Source organism: Dendrobates tinctorius, unplaced genomic scaffold, assembly GCF_039654945.1.
Source record: "Dendrobates tinctorius isolate UK_male_01 unplaced genomic scaffold, ASM3965494v1 ptg000102l, whole genome shotgun sequence".
NCBI lineage: Eukaryota > Metazoa > Chordata > Amphibia > Anura > Dendrobatidae > Dendrobates > Dendrobates tinctorius.
The window spans coordinates 31226693-31245794 of record NW_027361770.1 but is presented as its reverse complement, the minus strand read 5'-3'; the positions used below and the strand labels follow the sequence as shown (position 1 = coordinate 31245794).

The 19102-nt window shown below is 43.6% G+C and overlaps 1 protein-coding gene across 1 annotated transcript in view; it reads right to left on the bottom strand.

Moving 5' to 3' along the window:
- ADAMTS16 (ADAM metallopeptidase with thrombospondin type 1 motif 16) overlaps positions 1-19102 on the bottom strand; it is a 491484-nt gene that overhangs the window by 294167 nt on the left and 178215 nt on the right. The window contains exon 5 of the mRNA XM_073587783.1: positions 6558-6757. Coding sequence (XP_073443884.1) covers positions 6558-6757 — 200 coding nt within the window. The remainder of the gene's footprint in view (positions 1-6557; positions 6758-19102) is intronic.

Sequence of the window (19102 nt, the reverse complement as noted above, 5' to 3'; positions counted from 1 at the left end):
GCCCTTGTAGTGTGGGCCCTCAGGTCACCCATGATCGGTCTTCCTCCACCCACATAGGCCAACTTCATAGCTTCCCTTATCCTGCCTGATCTTTCTGAGAACCGCTGGTATTAGACAGATTGTGGGAAAAGCATAGGCTAGGGAAAAATTTCATCTGATTTGGAAGGCGTACACAGCATGGGGATTCTCTTCCAGATCCAGAACATCTTTACTTTGGTGTTCTGATGAGTGGCAAAGCGGTCGATCTACGGTTCCTCTCACATGTCCATCAAACGCCTGAACACCGTTGTTTTGAGGGACCATTCGCCCTGCAGAAGTGGAATGCGGCTCAAAAAGTCCGTTGTTACATTGTCCTTCCCCCTGATGTGGAGTGCAGATAGTGACAAGATGTTCTCTGCGAGGTTGAAAATACTTTTGGTCACATTATAATGGCAAATTCTAATTCTAATGAGACCGTGTGCCCCCCCTGATGATTTAGACATGCCACAGTAACCTGGTTGTCTGACAATATCTTCACATGATGGTATCGCAGGAATGGTAGGAGAGCCTGTAACACATTCTCTACTGCCCAAAGCTCCAACATATTTGAGGAGGCTTCCTGTCTATTGTAGACCATGTTCCCTGAGCTAAATGGTTGTCCAGATGTGCTTCCCTCCCCCTGGGACTGGCATCTGTGGTGACTACCCTGGTGATGTGAGGAAACCATGAGACCCCCTCCCAAAGGGATTTTGTCAGAGACACCGCACTACACTTGCTCATAGAGCCAGTGCGCGTGTCCTGAGTACAGAAGCAGTGCTAATAGATACCTGTGGAGCAGGTCAGCAGAGGTGACCATGCGTGCTTCAGGCTAATAGTGTCAGGGTCCCGTCAGTGCTGGAAGGTAAAGAGGCATAGGACCTGCGGACACTGAAACTGAATAATCTAGCACGGGACCTATGGTCATGTGACTGCAAGGGGGCGGGGCTTAGCGTCCTGTTTACAGATAGGACAGGACACCATACAACAACTCAGAGTCAGGCAAAACAGAGGTCACAACCGTACGGGCAAACGAGGTACAGGAGGGGCAAACAGACGGGTAGTCAGACAAAGCCAAATGTCATACACAAGAGGGCGACGTGGTACCAAGGGGACAAGCAGAGAGAAGTCGGGTCACAAGCAGAGAGTCATACACGAGAGGTAGCGCAGTACAAGAGGGTCAGGCAGAACTCGTAACAGGGACAGAACCAGATCACAACCGAACAAGCAAGCAAGATATCAGGCACAAGGCACACGTATACAAGAGGTCACTTAACTCAGCCGAGGGCAGGAGTATAACTGACACCGGACCCAGGTCCAGTGAGCACTAAATAGCCTCCTGCGGCCAGAGAGAGGCAGCACAATTAACCCATATTCTCACCAGGACAGGTCAAAGCGAAATCCCGTCCTGGATCATGACAGATTTTATGTTCAACCACCAGCGGAGTGAACGTACTGTGGAAGTGTCAGTGTACCTTCCAGATACCCCTGCAACATATGTTGGCTCTCTAAAATGAACCCCTGCAACTTCCTTGAGTGGATCTGGGCCCACTTCACTGCTGGGATACATGAGGTTAGGGAGCCCAGGAGGGACATAGCACTTCTGAGGGTCATCCTTGGATTTTGAATTGACCTGGAGATGAGACTGAACAGCTTTTCTTTCTTTTCTTCTGGCAGACGACATTCCTGCCGGCATGAGTCAAGCAAGAGTCCCAAAAAGATCTGCATCTTTTGTGGCCGCAACCTTGACTTCTCCAGGTTCAAACACCACCCTAAGTTTTTTTTAAGATGGTGGCTATATCCTCCACTTGATTGTGGCAGTGAGTGAAGGAACGGCCTACTATAAGGAAATCGTCCAGATATGAGATGAATAGTCTATTTCTTTCTCTGAGATGGGCCGTCACCTCCGCTACTAGTTTTGTGAAAACCTGAGGGCCCACTGCCAGTCCAAAGGGAAGTGCCTTGTACTGGAGGTGTCTTACGGTCCCTCCCATCTGTACCGCTACTCGGAGATATTTCCTGAACACCGCCTGTCTTTGCATGTGGTAAAACGAGTCCTTCAGGTCTAGGATGGCCATATAGCAATTCAGAAAGAGCAGCTGAATCGCTGATTTTATTGATTCCAGTTCAAACTTTGGAATCTTCAGAAACTTGTTCAGGCCTCTCAAATTGAAGATCGTCCTGTATGAGCCATCCGTCTTCTTTATTAGGAACAGGGGAGAGTAGAACCCTGCCTCCTGCCTCCAACACATTGAGAATCCAAGGACTGGATGATATTTCCTCCCAGGTTGGAAGGAAGAGGGAGAGCCTTCCTCCCACCTGGGAAAGAGAGTCATTTGGAGGACCTCTGCCAACTTCGGGAAGAGGTACCGAACAAGAATCCTTTGGACTTTTTTTGGCAAACTGCTCGAGCACCCTGATATTAGAAGGGTGCCTTCTCCAAACTGCCATTTTTAGATCTCTCCCACAAGTGTTCTATTGGATTCAGGTCTGGACTCATTGCTGGCCACCTTAAAAGTCTCCAGTGCTTTCTCTCAAACCATTTTCTAGTGCTTTTTGAAGTGTGTTGTGGGTCATTGTCCTGCTGGAAGACCCATGACCTCTGAGGGAGACCCAGCTTTCTCACACTGGGCCCTACATTATGCTGCAAAATTTGTTGGTAGTCTTCAGACTTCATAATGCCATGCACACGGTCAAGCAGTCCAGTGCCAGAGGCAGGAAAGCAACCCCAAAACATCAGGGAACCTCCGCCATGTTTGACTGTGTTTTTTTTCTTTGAATGCCTCTTTTTTTCTCCTGTAAACTCTATGTTGATGCCTTTGCCCAAAAAGCTCTACTTTTGTCTCATCTGACCAGAGAACATTCTTCCAAAACGTTTTAGGCTTTTTCAGGTAAGTTTTGAATTTGTGTTTGCAATAATTTTCAGGAAGAAACTGAGTATTATCTGACAAAATTGCAGGGGTGTCAATACTTTTGGCCACAACTGTATGCTTTGCATATTGTCACTTTATATGTGTATTATTATCAATAAAATATTACTATATTTATGATATTCTTTTGAGCCTCTATTTTTTCAGGGATTACTCTGGGTACTGACTGATATTGTCGGTTATATCCTGGTGACTGACCATTTGATCTTTGGATATTTGATACATGAGTCACTTATTATCTTATGTTCACTATATCCAGTCCCATTGAAATAATTTCTATTGCTACCCCTGATTTTCCTAGTCTTTTTTCGGTTTTATGTGCAGTCAGAATCTGTCTTCAATACAGCAGTGTCCTATCCCTACACTAATGAGAGCAGAATGGCTGCAGCAGTCGTGATCTGACCTTTATACAATACATGGCATGGCTGTTATGGCTTCAGAAATGTCCACAGTTTAAGGGCCTCTTCACATGTCTGTTTTTTATGTCCATATGCAGTATGTTTTTTTTTTTTGCTTGGTCGCATTGCAGCCAATCCCAAGAAGACGTATGGCTGTACTAGCTCAAAAGGGTGCTTCTACTCAATACTGAGCAAAGGGTCTGAATACTTATGACCACGTGGTATTTCAGTTTTTCTTTTTTAATAAATTTGCAAAAATGTCATTTCTGTTTTTTTTCAGTCAAGATGGGGTACAGAGTGTACTTTAATGATAAAAAAATGAACTTTTTTTGAATTTACCAAATGGCTGCAATGAAACAAATAGTGAAACATTTAAAGGGGTCTGAATACTTTCCATACCCACTGTATAAACACACGTACATACAGTGGGGAAAATAAGTATTTGATACACTGCCAATTTTGCAAGTTTTCCCACCAAGAATGGAGAGGTCTGCAATGTTTATCATAGGTACACTTCAACTGTGAGTGACAAAATCTAAAAATAAAAACCAGAAAATCATTGTATGATTTCTAAAATTAAATTGCAAGTGTGGAATATCCAGATGCTGATTAGACATTATGATTATTGTAAAGGTGTGCCTTAGGCTGGCCGCACTCTAAAATGTGCAGTTTTACAGTACTGGTGGACCCGGGGGAGGGTGGGGTGAAAAAACAGTCAGTTTCTTGTATGACCACTATTTGCCTCACGCGGTGCAACACATCTCCTTTGCGTATAGTTGATCAGGTTGTTTATTACTGCCTGTGGAATGTTGGTCCACACCTCTTCAAGGGCAGTGTGAAATTGCTGGATATTGGAAGAAACTTGAACATGCTGTCATATATGCCGATCCAAAGCATCCCAAACATGCTCAATGGGTGACATGTCTGGTAAGTATGCTGGCCATGCAAGAACTGGGATGTTTTCAGCTTCCAGGAATTGTGTACAGATCCTTGCAACATGGGGCTGTGCATTATCATTTTGCAACATGAGATGATGCCATACATGGAATCTGTCATCTGCCCTACACAGGAATAACAGGGGATTCATCCATACAGAGAACACCTCTCCAACGTGCCAGATGCCATCAAATGTGAGCATTTGCCTACTCGATGACAAACTGCAGCCAGGTGAAGACCCCAATGAGAACGTCGAGCATGCAGATGTGCTTCCCTGAGATGGGTTTTGACAGTTTACAAAGAAATTCTTTGGTTATGCAAACAAATTGCAGCTGTCAGGGTGGCTGGTCTCAGATGATCTTGAAGGTTAAGATGTTGGATGTTGAGGTCCTGGGCTGGTGTAATGCAAAATTCTCTGAAACAGAGAGTCATTAAATTACTTGTATTAAAAGGTATCTTCAAGACTCAGAGAGAGAGAAGAATCTCGGAGTACAAATTTATGAAAACTTTCGACACATTCAGTGCAGGAATGAATGTGTTGCATGGATTTATGTCTTTTTACATCAATTAAGGAATTTGCTCTTCAGACCTTCTGGGGTCATCACAACACAGAACTAGACCCCATCAGAGGGCAATAAAACTTTCAGGCTCCTTTTCTATGAACTGCTCCAATATTTATGTTTAACCCTCTCCCATAATGACAATTCTGCTTCACATCACTTATCTATTGCGTTATTTCTATGCTGCCTTGTGTATAAATATGTGATTCTTCAGATGTTGTATTAGTCTAGCCTGATGAAGAGACCTGAGTAGTCTCGAAAGCTTGCAATTTGTTACCATCTTTTCAGTTAGCCATTAAACGGTATCAACCACTGAGGACTCTCAATTCTAAATATTCTTCTATATTTGATTTGTACATGCCTGTATGCACATTTCATATCTCAGTATGTGAATCTGCAGGAATTACCTGAATGAGGGAAGACACAGAATTGTGCTCTGCACTGTGACCCTGTATTGTCAGGGTCCATTCCTGGTGGATACTATGCTACTGGAGATGAGTATTTGCCTTATTGATACATTTTGATCGAGATATTTTTAAATTGGATTGTTTAGCCTTCCTCTAACACTAAATGAACTAAAGTCTGAACTAAATGGACTTTTTTACACTTAAGAACTTTGTTAGTGCTTTATCTTACTGGCAAACTTTATCATTTGATTTTTGGAAATGGAGTCGTGACTAAGTAATGTAAAGAACTGATCAAGTAAATTTAAGTACAAGGCTTGTCATTTGATTATTGGGTCTATTTCTTTAAGATGACATTAAAAGATCATTGTCAAACCGAAGTGAGTAAAAATTACAGTAACTTAAATTGGTCTGAACATACATCATTTGAGGTGTATGTTCCAGCATCTTTACAGATGTCCAGTCAAATTGCAAGTAAGAGAGAAAGAGCTGAGTTGTCCCCATCATCTCTTTAAATGGTGTGTCACATGGTGTGTCAGCTAGTTTGGCTAAACTGATATCATTCATACCCAGTCCTTTTTTTATTTGAATATGAAAACTTAGTTGGCCTCCATGTTTACAATTATTTTTTCATAAAATAATATCCCACAAATACTAACCACATAAAAATACAATAGTTAAAGTGGTTATCTGTGACTTTCTTTTTTTGGTTCTGTGGCTAAGAACTTATCTGCAGATAGTTGCCAAGTAACTGCTTGCTCTGTCTTGCAATGATGTGTTCTGACATAAGCAGCGATTCTCTGGCTTCATTTGACTTGATCTCATGTTAGAATAGATCTTTCACTTATGGTCTTCTCTGTTGAGAAGGCATGGCTACCAATGTTATGTTTATTGACAGCCAATTCATCATAGTTAGAGAGGAGAGCCGGCTGTCAGTCGGTATGACATCGGCAGTAACGCACATTGAACAGAGCAGTGGAAGAGAAGAAGGTGCTCTATTGACGTGGCATCATAAGGAAGCAGGAGAACCACCGATAGGGGTAGTCCGCGATCACTCTGAATGAGAACAAACTGTTTCAAGGCAGAAGAGGCAGTACTTAGGAACTATATACTAGTAAGTTCATAGCCCCAAAACCCCCGAAAAATCCCCAAATCCCTCAACCCCTTAATGTTCTATTTCATACATGTACAGTACTTTAGCTGGAGCAAATTTCAACAGTTCTCCAACTATAAGAAATGTATTATGTTCAACAGTAAGACAGTGTAAAAATGATTTACCCAAAGGCGTCTCATCTGAAAGAATTGCAATCGTACCATATTGAGTATTGTCAGAACGTAGGTGGTGATGTTTCCGTGACCATGATTTTGCATCATTTTCTTGTCAACAACTACAAGAGTTTCCACATTTAATGGTTTGTTCCGCTGTGGTTTTATCACAGACCGCTTGACCTTTCTTGGGTATTTGTATTCATCAGGTAAAATGTAAATGTCTTCTTTGGGAGGCTTGGGCATATCTGAGTAAAATAAAAAGTTTAACAAAATAAATTATCAATGAACTTCATATACCCCATTTGTATAGTTTTAATTAGAAAATGATTATCCACACATATACAGGCGATTCTCACAAAATTAGAATAACAAAGAGTTAATTTATTGCAGTTCAATACAAAAAGTGAAACTCATTATATGGAGTCATTGCTTCAAAAGCCACCACACACAGAAGTATCCAGGACATGGGCTTCAAGTGTCGCATTCCTTGTTTCACGCTACTCGTGACCAATAGACAACACCAGAAGAGTCTTACCTGGGCCAAGGAGAAAAAGAACTGGACTGTTGCTCAGTGATCCAAGATGTTTTCAGATGAAAGCAAATTTTGCATTTCATTTGGAAATCTAGGTCCCAGAGTCTGGAGGAAGAGTGGAGAGGCACACAATCCAAGCTGCTTGAGGTCTAGTGTGAAGTTTCCACAATCAGTGATGATTTGGGGAGCCATGTCATCTGCTGGTGTATGTCCACTGTGTTTTATCAAGACCAAAGTCAGCGCAGCCATCTACCAGTTACTTTAGAGTATATCCAAAATATTGGGCCTAAACAATGTATTGGTACATTTGGCAGTGTGGACAGGTGCCAAGTCTTGCTGGAGAATGAAATTTCCATCTCTAAAAAGCTTGTCATCAGAGGGAAGCATGAAGTGCTCTAAAGTAAATGTGACATCAAACAAGCCTCAGGAAGTACATAGCCATAAAATAGATAGACTTTATTGAAGTATAGTAACAAAACATTTAAAATACATAAAAAGAGATATATGTCCAATATGCTTACACAAGGTACGTATGCAAGTATAAATATACATAAGTATATAAAGTGCCTAAACATATATCAAAAAGCATATAAAAAATGCCCATGTATTAAAGAGGCATATAAGTACAATATCCAGACAAGTGTCTATTATGAAGAGACACAAATTTATTTTTTAATTATTTTTTACATTCTTTCTTTTACTATTGATGCCGCATAGGCAGCCTCAATAGTAAAAAGCTGGTCACACTTGTCAAACACTATGCTTGACGAGTGTGACCAACCTGTCAATCACTTTCCAAGCAATGCTTCAAATCGCTTGGAAAGTGCTTGAATATCGCACGTGAAAATCGCAACAAAATCGCAAACATAATCGCGGTAAAATTGCGATGGAAAAATCGTGCGATTGCTGGGAAGGAGTCCGGTTTTCAGTGTCCGGATTTAAACGCAACGTGGGCACATAGCCTTAAAGTAGTTTTTCCAGATTTTTAAATTTTGCACAAAAAGTAAGTGATATTCTTAAGTAATTAAATAACCATTATTTATGGGAAATGATCATGTTCCGCCCATCACTCACGTAATCACTTAGGTTATCTTAGCGGTTATGTGCCATACAAACATTACTATCAAGAACAGTGACTGACTGCAGCGGTCACGTGACTGTTGGATATACATACACTATGCATCAGCACCCTGGAATTAACGAATATATTAACTTCACTATTGATATACATGTAAAAAATGTGACTGTCGGATGGGACGTCATCACTGAACAAATGTAAAAAATTTTGAGTAATGCTTTTTCATTATTTTAGAACATTACACACACTCTGCATATTTTGCAAAAATCAGTGAAAACGCCTTTAAGGCTACTTTCACACATCAGGTTTTCGGCGTCAGGCGCGTTCCGGCGTCGTGCGTCTTGCGCTTGACAGCCAAAACCGGATCCGTCTCATCCGGTTCATCCGGTTTTCGATCCGTTTTTCGACGGATTACGCCGGATCCGGTTTTTAAAATCGCCCCTTGTGGCCTTCCGAAAGGGATTGGCTACTGAAAAACTATATATATCGTGTTCCTACAGCCCTTCTTTGACAGGTTGTAGAGGAGAAAGTGCAGGTTGGAGAGAAGAGCAAGTTACTGGCGAAGATGGATGTTGTGATTGGAAATATTTTGAAGAATTTGGCGGATTTTACAGCAGAGGCGAATCGTTTGAGGGTGATTGTTCTGGAGAAGGAGAGAGCGAGACAGCAGCGCATCAGGCATCGTAGACGACGTTTGTGGATCCACCCCATCACAGCCAAGAGAATGACGCGTGGGGTCTATTCTACACTCTGCATGGACCTTAGACGAAACCCGGATAAATTTTTTGGATATGTTCGGATGAAAATGGAGAATTTTGATTACTTGGTGGAGCGCATTGCACACCTCATAAGAAAATCGGACACCTATTGCCGCTTCTCTGTTTCACCCGCAGAGCGTCTGATGGTGACTTTAAGGTAAGCCACATTTACTGGATATGCTCGCATCAGAGCACACTTTCACTGCAATCTTGTTGGTGGTAGTTTGCATCTCCGAGCTGACTTTTGGTATGTAATGCTGTGATTTTAAACTAATTGATTGTTTTTTAATTCCCCACAGATTTCTTGCACCTGGAGAATCCCTTTCGTCACTGCATTTTCAGTACAGACTCGGGATTTCCACCATATCTGGAATAGTGAAGTACACATGCCGTGCACTGTGGGACTCCTTAGCTGAAGAGTTTTTACCAGAGCCCACAACAGAGAGGTGGATTGAAATTTCAGAAAAGTTTCAACAGATATGTCAGTTTCCGAACTGCTTGGGCGCTGTGGACGGGAAACATATCCGCATTGTAAAGCCAGCCGGATCGGGATCGGAATATTTCAATTACAAGAAATATTTTTCAATTGTCCTCATGGCCATCGCTGACGCGGAATACAAATTTATTGCTGTTGATATTGGGGCCTATGGCCGCTCCAATGACTCTCAAGTTTTCAAACTGTCTGCCATGGGGCGTAAACTGTATGGAAACACCTTCCAGTTCCCACCCCCTAGACCGCTGCCGCAAACATCTGGCCCACCTATGCCATTTGTCTGTGTAGGGGATGAAGCCTTCCAGCTGTCAGAACACCTTTTGAAACCGTACGGTAGCAGAGGATTGTCAAGAACAAAACACATTTTTAATTACCGCATCACAAGAGCAAGAAGAATGGTTGAATGTACCTTTGGTATTCTGACAGCCAAATGGCGGGTCCTATTGACTGCGATCAACCTCAAGACAGAAACTGTGGACGAGGTGATCAAAGCTTGCGTGGTACTCCACAATTTTGTTATCTGCAAGGAACCCATTTCCATTGAGGACACCTCTGAAGAAACCACCTTGCACGATTACCATGACATTACCACTAGAAGTTCTGTGACGGTTTCAGTAATGAGGGACAATTTTGCACTATACTTTATGTCACCTCAAGGCAGAGTACACTGGCAGGATGACAGAGTGTGAAAGATTTGTGCCCTTAACCAAACTTGTGTATCTTCTGTACCAACAGTATATACCTTTGCCAACCAAAGTTGGCTATCTTGTCATGGTCTTACTATTTTTACCTTTAGGCCACAGGTGTGTACCTGGTTGTGTTTTATGCAAAGTATTTCACCTTTTAACAAAAGTTGTGTACATTGTTAGGAAATCATCAACAATAAACACAACTTTTTAGGTGAAATACTTTGCTTCAAACACAACCAGGAACACAACTGTGGCAAAAAGCTAAAATTTACCCACAGTTATATACCTGGTTTTGAATACCTTTTTACCTTTGAAATACCCTGTATTTAACCTTTTTTTTAAACATAGTTCGCCGCAGAAAGAAATGACAGACAACCATTGTGAAACAATAATTTAACTTTTATTTAAAATATTTTTTTTTTGTAAAATGTTTTTAAAGTGCAAAAAACTTTTTTAATAAAGGTTTTCAACCCAATGGGCATTTTTATTAAAAAACACACATTACAAATCTGTGTAGTGTGGGGTGGAAATACTGCTGGAGGGGCTGCGGGACACTTTGACACTGGGTGTGTGGAGAGAGGACTTGGATCGTGGTGGGGAAGGAACAGTTAGAGGTGAAGGTGTGGAAAAAGCTACAGAATGGGTGGACATGTGGGAGGCAGAAGAGGTGGTGGGCGGTGGAGTGGAGGGTTGGGCAGGGACTGTAGGAGCAGATGATGTTGATGGAAAGTTGTATGGGGAAGGAGTTTGGTACGGGGCAGGTTGCTGGAAGTGGGGAGGTTGCTGGTACTGGGGAGGTTGCTGGTACTGGGGAGGTTGCTGGTACTGGGGAGGTGGCTGGTATGTAATAGGAGGGGGAGGATGGAAAGTGGCTGGAGGGGGTGCAGGTGGAGGAACTACTGGGGTGGGAGGAGGAGGTTGGGAGGTAACGTGCTGTAGAGCACCGTGGCACGAATGCATTACATGCATCTGCTGGGTAGGAGAGAGCGTTGCCATGCGCTCCACAACAGACCTGAAAAAGGTGTGGTTGGCGAAGATCTTGCTTCTGAATGCATGGTTTGCAGAAGTGTGTTCACCTCCAGAATGCCGGAGTTGATCTGCTGAAAGTCTGCGGAGATTTGCTCTGACAAGACTTTTAGACAGTTCTGGAAAGATGAATTCAGATGCAAGAACTCTGGCGCATAAGTCTTTTCCTGACCCCTCTGCCGCTGCCGCCCAGTACCCGCAGGTGTACTAGAGGTAGCAGGAGCAGAAGGGTGGGGTAAAGGGAAAGCGATCTCCTCACCAGCAGCTTCATGTAATGTAGGCGGCCACGATGCTCCTGTGCTGGTGGATGGGACAGATGGGTCGAATGTGTGGGAAGGCTGGGAAGGTGCAGATGTACCGGGGCGGTCGAAGTTTCCCTCGGTGCCGGTCTCCTCAGGAATCGCCTCAGAAGGGTCCAATCGTGCAGGCTCCCGAGTGCTGCTCACCGTGCTGTGGAATAAAGAGAAAAAAAAACAATTAAAATAGTGACATGGCATGGCCCTGGCTGAAAAAAAATTGTTACATCTAAACATTTTTTTTTCCACATGTGGTGTGTAATATTTACCTTCTGGTGACCATTGTATCCCGGAGGAACGACAGCGCTCGTGCGTACTTGTACTTGCTCCTGCGTCCTCCAGATCCACTCGGGGCCCGCATCTCTTTATTGAACTCCTTCTTGAAACGATCCCTCACAGACCGCCACCGCTTCACAATTCTGTCCCCTGAAACGAGAAAGGACAAAGTGGTTAGTATACAACATCAGTGTTTCCCAAACTCCAGTCCTCATGGTCCCCAGGGGTCATGTTTTCAGGATTTCCATATTAAATAGAAATCCTGAACACATGATCCGTGGGGACCACGAGGACTGGAGTTCGGGAAACACTGGTTTACATCAAGCAACCGGTACTGTATATACTTACGCTCTTTAATCTGGGCCCGAGCATTGAGGTCCTCCCAGCGGGCCACAAGGAGCGAACAGATTTCCTCCCAGAGTCGTCGGGTAACGATCAGGTCAGCATGGCGGCGGTCAGCCATATTCCATAGCGGCTCCCTTTCTCTGACGAGATCGATGAGGTGGTCCACATCTGTTCCTCCATCCTCACCGTCTGAGTCGGGAGCACGCTGTGAAGGCTGTTAAAGTAAAAGAGAAAAATAGCAAAATTAGTCACCACACTTAAGACATGAAATAAAAAGTGTACCAAAATTTCACTTAAATATTATACTTACACGCTGGTGACCGCCTCGTTGCTGTCGCCGACGACCCTGGGAAGCACAGCGAGGACCTCTTGGCCGAGCACCAGATTGGGAAAACTAGAGAAGAAAAGAAAAAAATTTATGTGTTTGGATGTAGGCATTTGTTTGCTGTGTGTGGTCTGCAGAACATTGTTTTCTATGTGTTGTGTGTAGTGTGATGTTGTGTTTCTGCGTTTGATGCAAAAAACTTACCAATTGTGAGCCCACTCCAGGTGTCTGTCCACCCCTTCCTTCTTCTTCTGGGAGCTCCTCTTCATCTTGTGATTCCTGTTTTGAAATAAAAGGCAATGAATAGACATATATTCCAGAGATGATGGATTTTGGAAATAAAAACTTACCGTCAAACGCTGACGATGCGAGGGAGGGCTCCCAGAAGAAGATGTGCTGTCCTCTTGCTGGCCAGACTCCATGGCTGTGGGTGGTGGTGCTGTTGCTGCTGCCAGTGCTGCCACTGCTGCTGCTGCTGAATCTCTTGGGTGGCTGTTGAATAAAGAGAAACAAAGGGCCAATGAATATCTTGATATTCCATGGCCCTAGTTTTGAGGAATGGGGGATTTGATAATCACCTTCTCTCATCTGCTGCTGGACTCCCCTCCCATTGTTCAGCATGCTGCTCCATTTGGGGTGGTGGTGGTGGTGCTGATGGTGCTGCAGTGGTCTCCTGCCTTCTCCTGCGCCTGGTTGCTGTCTTGGGTGGCATGTTGGGTGTGGCTGAGGGTCCCACTGTCATGCTTTTATATATGTGGCTTGTGGGCAGAGCTACTGAGCACGCCCAGACCCAAAAAACCGGCCCCCGCCACTGGATCCGGCTACAGCCGGATCCGGCGCATTGCGGCACTCATAGGCTTTCATTGTGTGAAAAAGCCGGATACGCTGGATCCGGCGTGTCCGGCTTTTTCACCGGAGACAAAAAACGTTACAGTAGCCGTTTTTTCCAGACGCCGGATTGCGACACATTGCCGGATCCGGCGAAAACCGGATGAAACGCATGGCCATCCGGCCCGATCCGGCGCTAATGCAATTCAATGGGGGGGAAACCGGATCCGGCATTGCATTTCGCCGGATCCGGTTTTTGTCAAAAGTGCCGGATCGCGCCTGACGGCGAAAACCTGATGTGTGAAAGAGGCCTTAAGAATACAGTATATTCTAGTTGGTCAGTTTAGGCCTCTTTCACACATCCGTTTTTCGCCGTCAGGCGCGATCCGGCTATTTTTAGTTAAACCGGATCCGGCGAAATGCAATGCCGGATCCGGTTTTCCCCCATTGACTTGTATTAGCGCCGGATTGCGCCAGATGGCCATGCGGTTGTTCCGGTTTTGACCAGATCCGGCAATCTGTTTCAATCCGGCGTCTGGAAAAAACTGCAACTGTAACGTTTTTTGTGTCCGGCGAAAAAGCCGGAACCTCCAGTTCCGGCGCTTCCGGCTTTTTCACACAATGAAAGTCTATGAGCGCCGCAATGCGCCGGATCCGGCTAGTAGCGGGTACCTGCGGGTACTGGGTGGCAGCGGCAGATGGGTCAGGAAAAGTGCTATGCACCAGAGTTCTTGCATCTGAATGCATCTTTCTAGAACTGTCTAAAAGTCTTGTCAGAGCAAATCTCCGCAGGCTTTCAGCAGATCAAGTCCGCCACTCTGGAGTTGAAGACACTTCTGCAAACCATGCATTCAGAAGCAAGGTCTTCTCCAAACCACACCTTTTTCATGTCTGTTGTGGAGCGCATGGAAACACGCTCTCCTAGCCAGCAGATTCATGTAATGCATTTGTGCCACGCTGCTCTACTGCAGGTTACCTCCCAACCTCCACTCACCCCAGTAGTTCCTCCACCTGCACCCCTTCCAACCACTGTCCCTCCTCCCCCTCCTATTCCATACCAGCAACCTCCCCAGTACCAGCCACCTCCCAAGTACCAGCCATCTCCCCAGTACCAGCCATCTCCCCACTTCCAGCAACCTGCCCCGTACCAAACTCCTTCCCTGTACCAAACTCCTTCACCGTACCACTTCACAACCACATCATCTGCTACTCCAGTCCCTGCTCAACCCTCCACTCCACCACCCACCACCTGTTCTGCCTCCCACATGTCCACCCATTCTCTTGCTTTTTCCACACCTTCACCTCTAGCTCTTACTTCCCCACCACGATCCCAGTCCTCTCTCCACACTCCCAGCGTCAACGTGTCCCGCAGCCCCTCCAGCAGTATTTCCACCCCACACTACACAAATTTATGAATGTGTGTGTAAAATAAAAATTACAACTTTTCTTCTTTTCAAGCTTTATTAAAAATTTACACAAAGTTGATTAAAAAAATGGCTCAATAAAAGTTTGAGTTTTGGATTACAAATGTTGTCTGTCATTTATTTCTGCGGCGAAATATGTTTAAACAAAAGGTAAAATACTGGGTAGAGAAAAGGTAAAAATTATTGGTTATACTAAAACAGGTACATAACTTTGGGTAAAAAGTAAATAAATTTTACCTTTTGGCCACAGTTGTGTCCCTGGTTGTGTTTTAGGCAAAGTATTTCACCTTTTAGCCAAAGTTGTGTAGCTTGTTGGGGATTACCTAACAATGTACACAACTTTTGTTAAAAGGTGAAATACTTTGCCTAAAACACAACCAGGTACACAACTGTGGCCAAAAGGTATAAATTGTTAAACCACAACAAGATAGACAACTTTGGTTGGCAAAGTTATACTGTGGGTACAGAAGGTACACGACTTTGGTTAAGGGCAGAAAGGTATCAAACTCTGTCATCCTGCCAGTGTATTCTTCCTTGAGGTGACATAAAGTATTGTGCAAAATTGTCCCTCATTCGTGAAACCGTCACAGAACTTCTACTGGTAATGTTCTGGTAATCTTGCAAGGTGCTTTCTTCAGAGGTGTCCTCAATGGAAATGGGTTCCTTGCACATAACAAAATTGTGCAGGACCACGCAAGCTTTGATCACCTCGTCCACAGTTTCAGTCTTGAGGTTGATCGCAGTCAATAGGACACGCCAGTTGGCTGTCAGAATACCAAAGGGGCATTCCACCATTCTTCTTGCTCTTGTGAGGTGGTAATTGAAAATGCGTTTTGTTGTTGTCAATCCTCTGCTAGAGTACGGTTTCAAAAGGTGTTCTGACAGATGGAAGGCTTCGTCCCCTACACAGACAAAAGGCATAGGTGGCCCAGATGTTTGCAGCAGCGGTCTAGGGGGTGGGAACTGGAAGGTGTTTCCATACAGCCTACGGCCCATGGCAGACAGTTTGAAAACTTGAGAGTCATTGGAGCGGCCATAGCCCCAATATCAACAGCAATAAATTTGTATTCCGCATCAGGGATGGCCATGAGGACAATGGAAAAATATTTCTTGTAATTGAAATATTCCGATCCTGATCATGCTGGCTTTACAATGCGGATATGTTTCCCGTCCACAGTGCCCAAGCAATTCGGAAACTGACATATCTGTAGAAACTTGTCAGCAATTTCAATCCACCTCTCTGTTGTGGGCTCTGGTACAAACTCATCAACTAAAGAGTCCCACAGTGCACGGCATGTGTACTTCACAATTCCAGATATGGTGGAAATCCCAAGTCTGTACTGGAAATGGAGTGACGAAAGGGATTCTCCAGTTGCAAGGAATCAGTGGGGAATTAAAAAAAGAAAAATTAGTTCAAAATCACAGCATTGCATACCACAACTCAGCTATAACACTTGGAGATACATACTACCACCAACAAGATTCCAGTGAAAGTGTGCTCTGAAGCGAGCAGATCCAATAAATGTGGCTTATCTTAGAGTCACCATCAGACGCTCTGGCGGTGAAATGGAGAAGCGGCAATAGGTGTCCGATCTTCTTATGAGGTCTGCAATGCGCTCCACCAAGTAATCAAAATTCTCCATTTTCATCTGAACATATGCAAAAAATTTCTCCGGGTTTTGTCTAAGGTCCATGCAGAGTGTAGAATACACCCCACGCGTCATTCTTTTGGCTGTGATGGGGTGGATCCACAAACGGCGGCGACGTCGCTGATGCATGATGTGCTGCTGTCTCGCTCTCTCCTTCTCCAGAACAATCACCCTCAAACGATTCGCCTCCGCTGTAAAATCCACCAAATTCTTCAAAATGTTTCCTATCACAACATCCATCTTCGCCAGTCACTTGCTCTTCTCTCCAACCTGCACTTTCTCCTCTACAACCTGTCAAAGATGGGCTGTAGGAACATGGTATATATAGGTTTTCAGTAGCCAATCCCATTTGGAAGCCCCCAAGGGGCGCTTTTAAAAACCGGATCCGTCGTAATCCGTCCAAAAACGGATGGAAAAATGGATGAAACAGATCTGGTTTTTGGGCGGTTGAGCAAGACGGATCCGGCAGAAAACCGGATCCGTCACATCCGGTTTTACATAACATTTGACGGATCCGGCGCTCCGGCGCGACGCCGGATTGCGCCTGACGGCAAAAAACGGATGTGTGAAAGTAGCCTTATTCTAGTTTATTCATACATTGCATTCCATCTGCCAGGACTGTGGTCTCTTGCCACTGTACAGGAGAAGGCGCACCGCCTCCTACCTGGTGTTGTCAGCAGCGCTGCTTTTGATTAGTTAGTCTAGTGCAAAGCCACAGGTGCATCAACAATGATGTCTCGTCAGGCCGGTTAATTAAAAGAAGAGCCGCGGATGCTGGCAAGTAAGCGGCAGTACTCCTTTAGCCATCCAGAAGCCACAGATGGGTGTCGTTGCCAATGGAGTGGGACATACACATAATTTTGTACCAACTTTAATAAATATAGATATTTTTTATTATTGCATTTTAAAACATGCAACCCTTTTAATTTTCTGTTGTAGCACACAGACAAATAGTATTTTTGACTGCATATTCACTTTCATGGGATCCACCATTCAATATAAAAGACATGTGTTCTACTAGAATACAGTAGAAAGTTTATAACCTTTGGTAATGAAATGCTCATTAATAAAAAGGAACCATTGTGGTTACATTGCACAGCACAAAGTATAAGACGACAAAAACAAGGGCATTTAAAACATTGAACTCCAGGACTATAAAGATTTCAAAAGGATATGTCAAAAAGTTATCAAACCAACAAAGTTAGCTGCAGATAAACAAATCATAAGCAACATTAATATAAATCCTCCCAAAAATCTTAGTAATACATTAATGCAAAAAAAAAAAAAAATCCGATTGCTTCAGTTCCATGCTGCCAGTATATCTCTGGTAAGATAGGGGACTGACTGATCTAATTGCCCCCACTATACAAAATAAGGATGACTGATCTAAGTACCCCTATTATTCTACATACATTCTTCATTGAAACAAATGTGAATTGCTCTCTAATTTGATACTCAGGATCATTAATCAACTCAGTGCATAGTGTGGCCGCGCACAATTAAATGATTTCTTTAAAATAAATCACCAGCTTCCGTATTTTAAAGCAGTCATAACTCAGGATAAAAGAAGACGATTTCTAATACTGACCAATACAAACCTTCTGTTTTTAATATTGTACATTAGCGCTATTATTTTAATAAGTAAAGGTTATATTTATCTTATAATATAATCTTTAGTTAAGGATCCAATGCCTTATGGCAATATGCAAATAATGAGATATTCAAAAGGCACTTTTCATCCTTGTTCACCAATGAACTTTGTGTGCCAGGTATCATTCAGCAAGGCAAATATCAAAGTTCACGAAAAGATTTAACTAAATTAACACCAGCAGAAGTACTGCTGTGTGTGAGCAAAATAAATACTAACAAAGCCCCCAGGCCAGACACCATTCATCCATGGACATCTAGGGATTTGAGCTCAGTAATTGTCTTCTTTGCTTTTATTAGAGTCAGTGCCACAAGATTGGAGAATGGCTGACATGATACTGATATTTAAGAAAGGTAAGAAGGCAGATCCAGGTAACTACTGTCTGATTTGACATCAGTGGTGTGCAAAGTTTTTGAGGTCAAAACTTGCAAAGCTATATTGCAGAGATTATTATAACAACAGAAAACCATTTTTAGTTCTGTTTTAGCTGGAAGAGTACAGAACTATAACTGAAATGCAACAATCACTTACCAGTAGCTAGTTATTCCAGAACCCATAACAGCACACCTGAGAGAGGGTTCCACCCACCAAGGACTGGAAACCTACTGAAATAAAAGGGTGGCACCTTTCCCCCACATCAGTTGGGTTACAGAGCATGAGAGGACCTCCAAAACAATTATACACATAACAAACAGCACATCAAAATATATCCAATCCCTAATGCAGATTACAAAGTGGATTTTCAGCCTCGCAGAGGCAAACATCCTTTCATTATCCGTTCTACACATCAGACAGAAGGACAACATTAGGGTAGATTTTATGAGATGCAAACCACTGCTACAGGGCAATTGGTCCCTCAAGACCTAAATATTCACACAGATGGTAGCCAGGTGGGGCTGTCCAGAAATCGACCTTTTTGCAACTCTGCAGAACAGCAAGCTAAAAAAGTTCTGCTCTCTGAACCCAAAATAAAACCCTCAAGAGGTAGACACTTTTCATATCAGATGGGACATCACTCGTGCCTACGCCTTTCCCCAAATTTGTCTGATTCCAGCTGTCCTCAGGATGATCAGACCGGATGGGTGAGAATAGTGCTCATAGCTCCCTTTTGGCCCAAGAAACCTTGGTTCTTTCGGCTAAGAAACATGTCAGCCACGGAACCATGGGTCCTTCCAGAGATCCCGGACCTTCTAGCTCAGGGGCCCATATTCCATTTTCAGGTA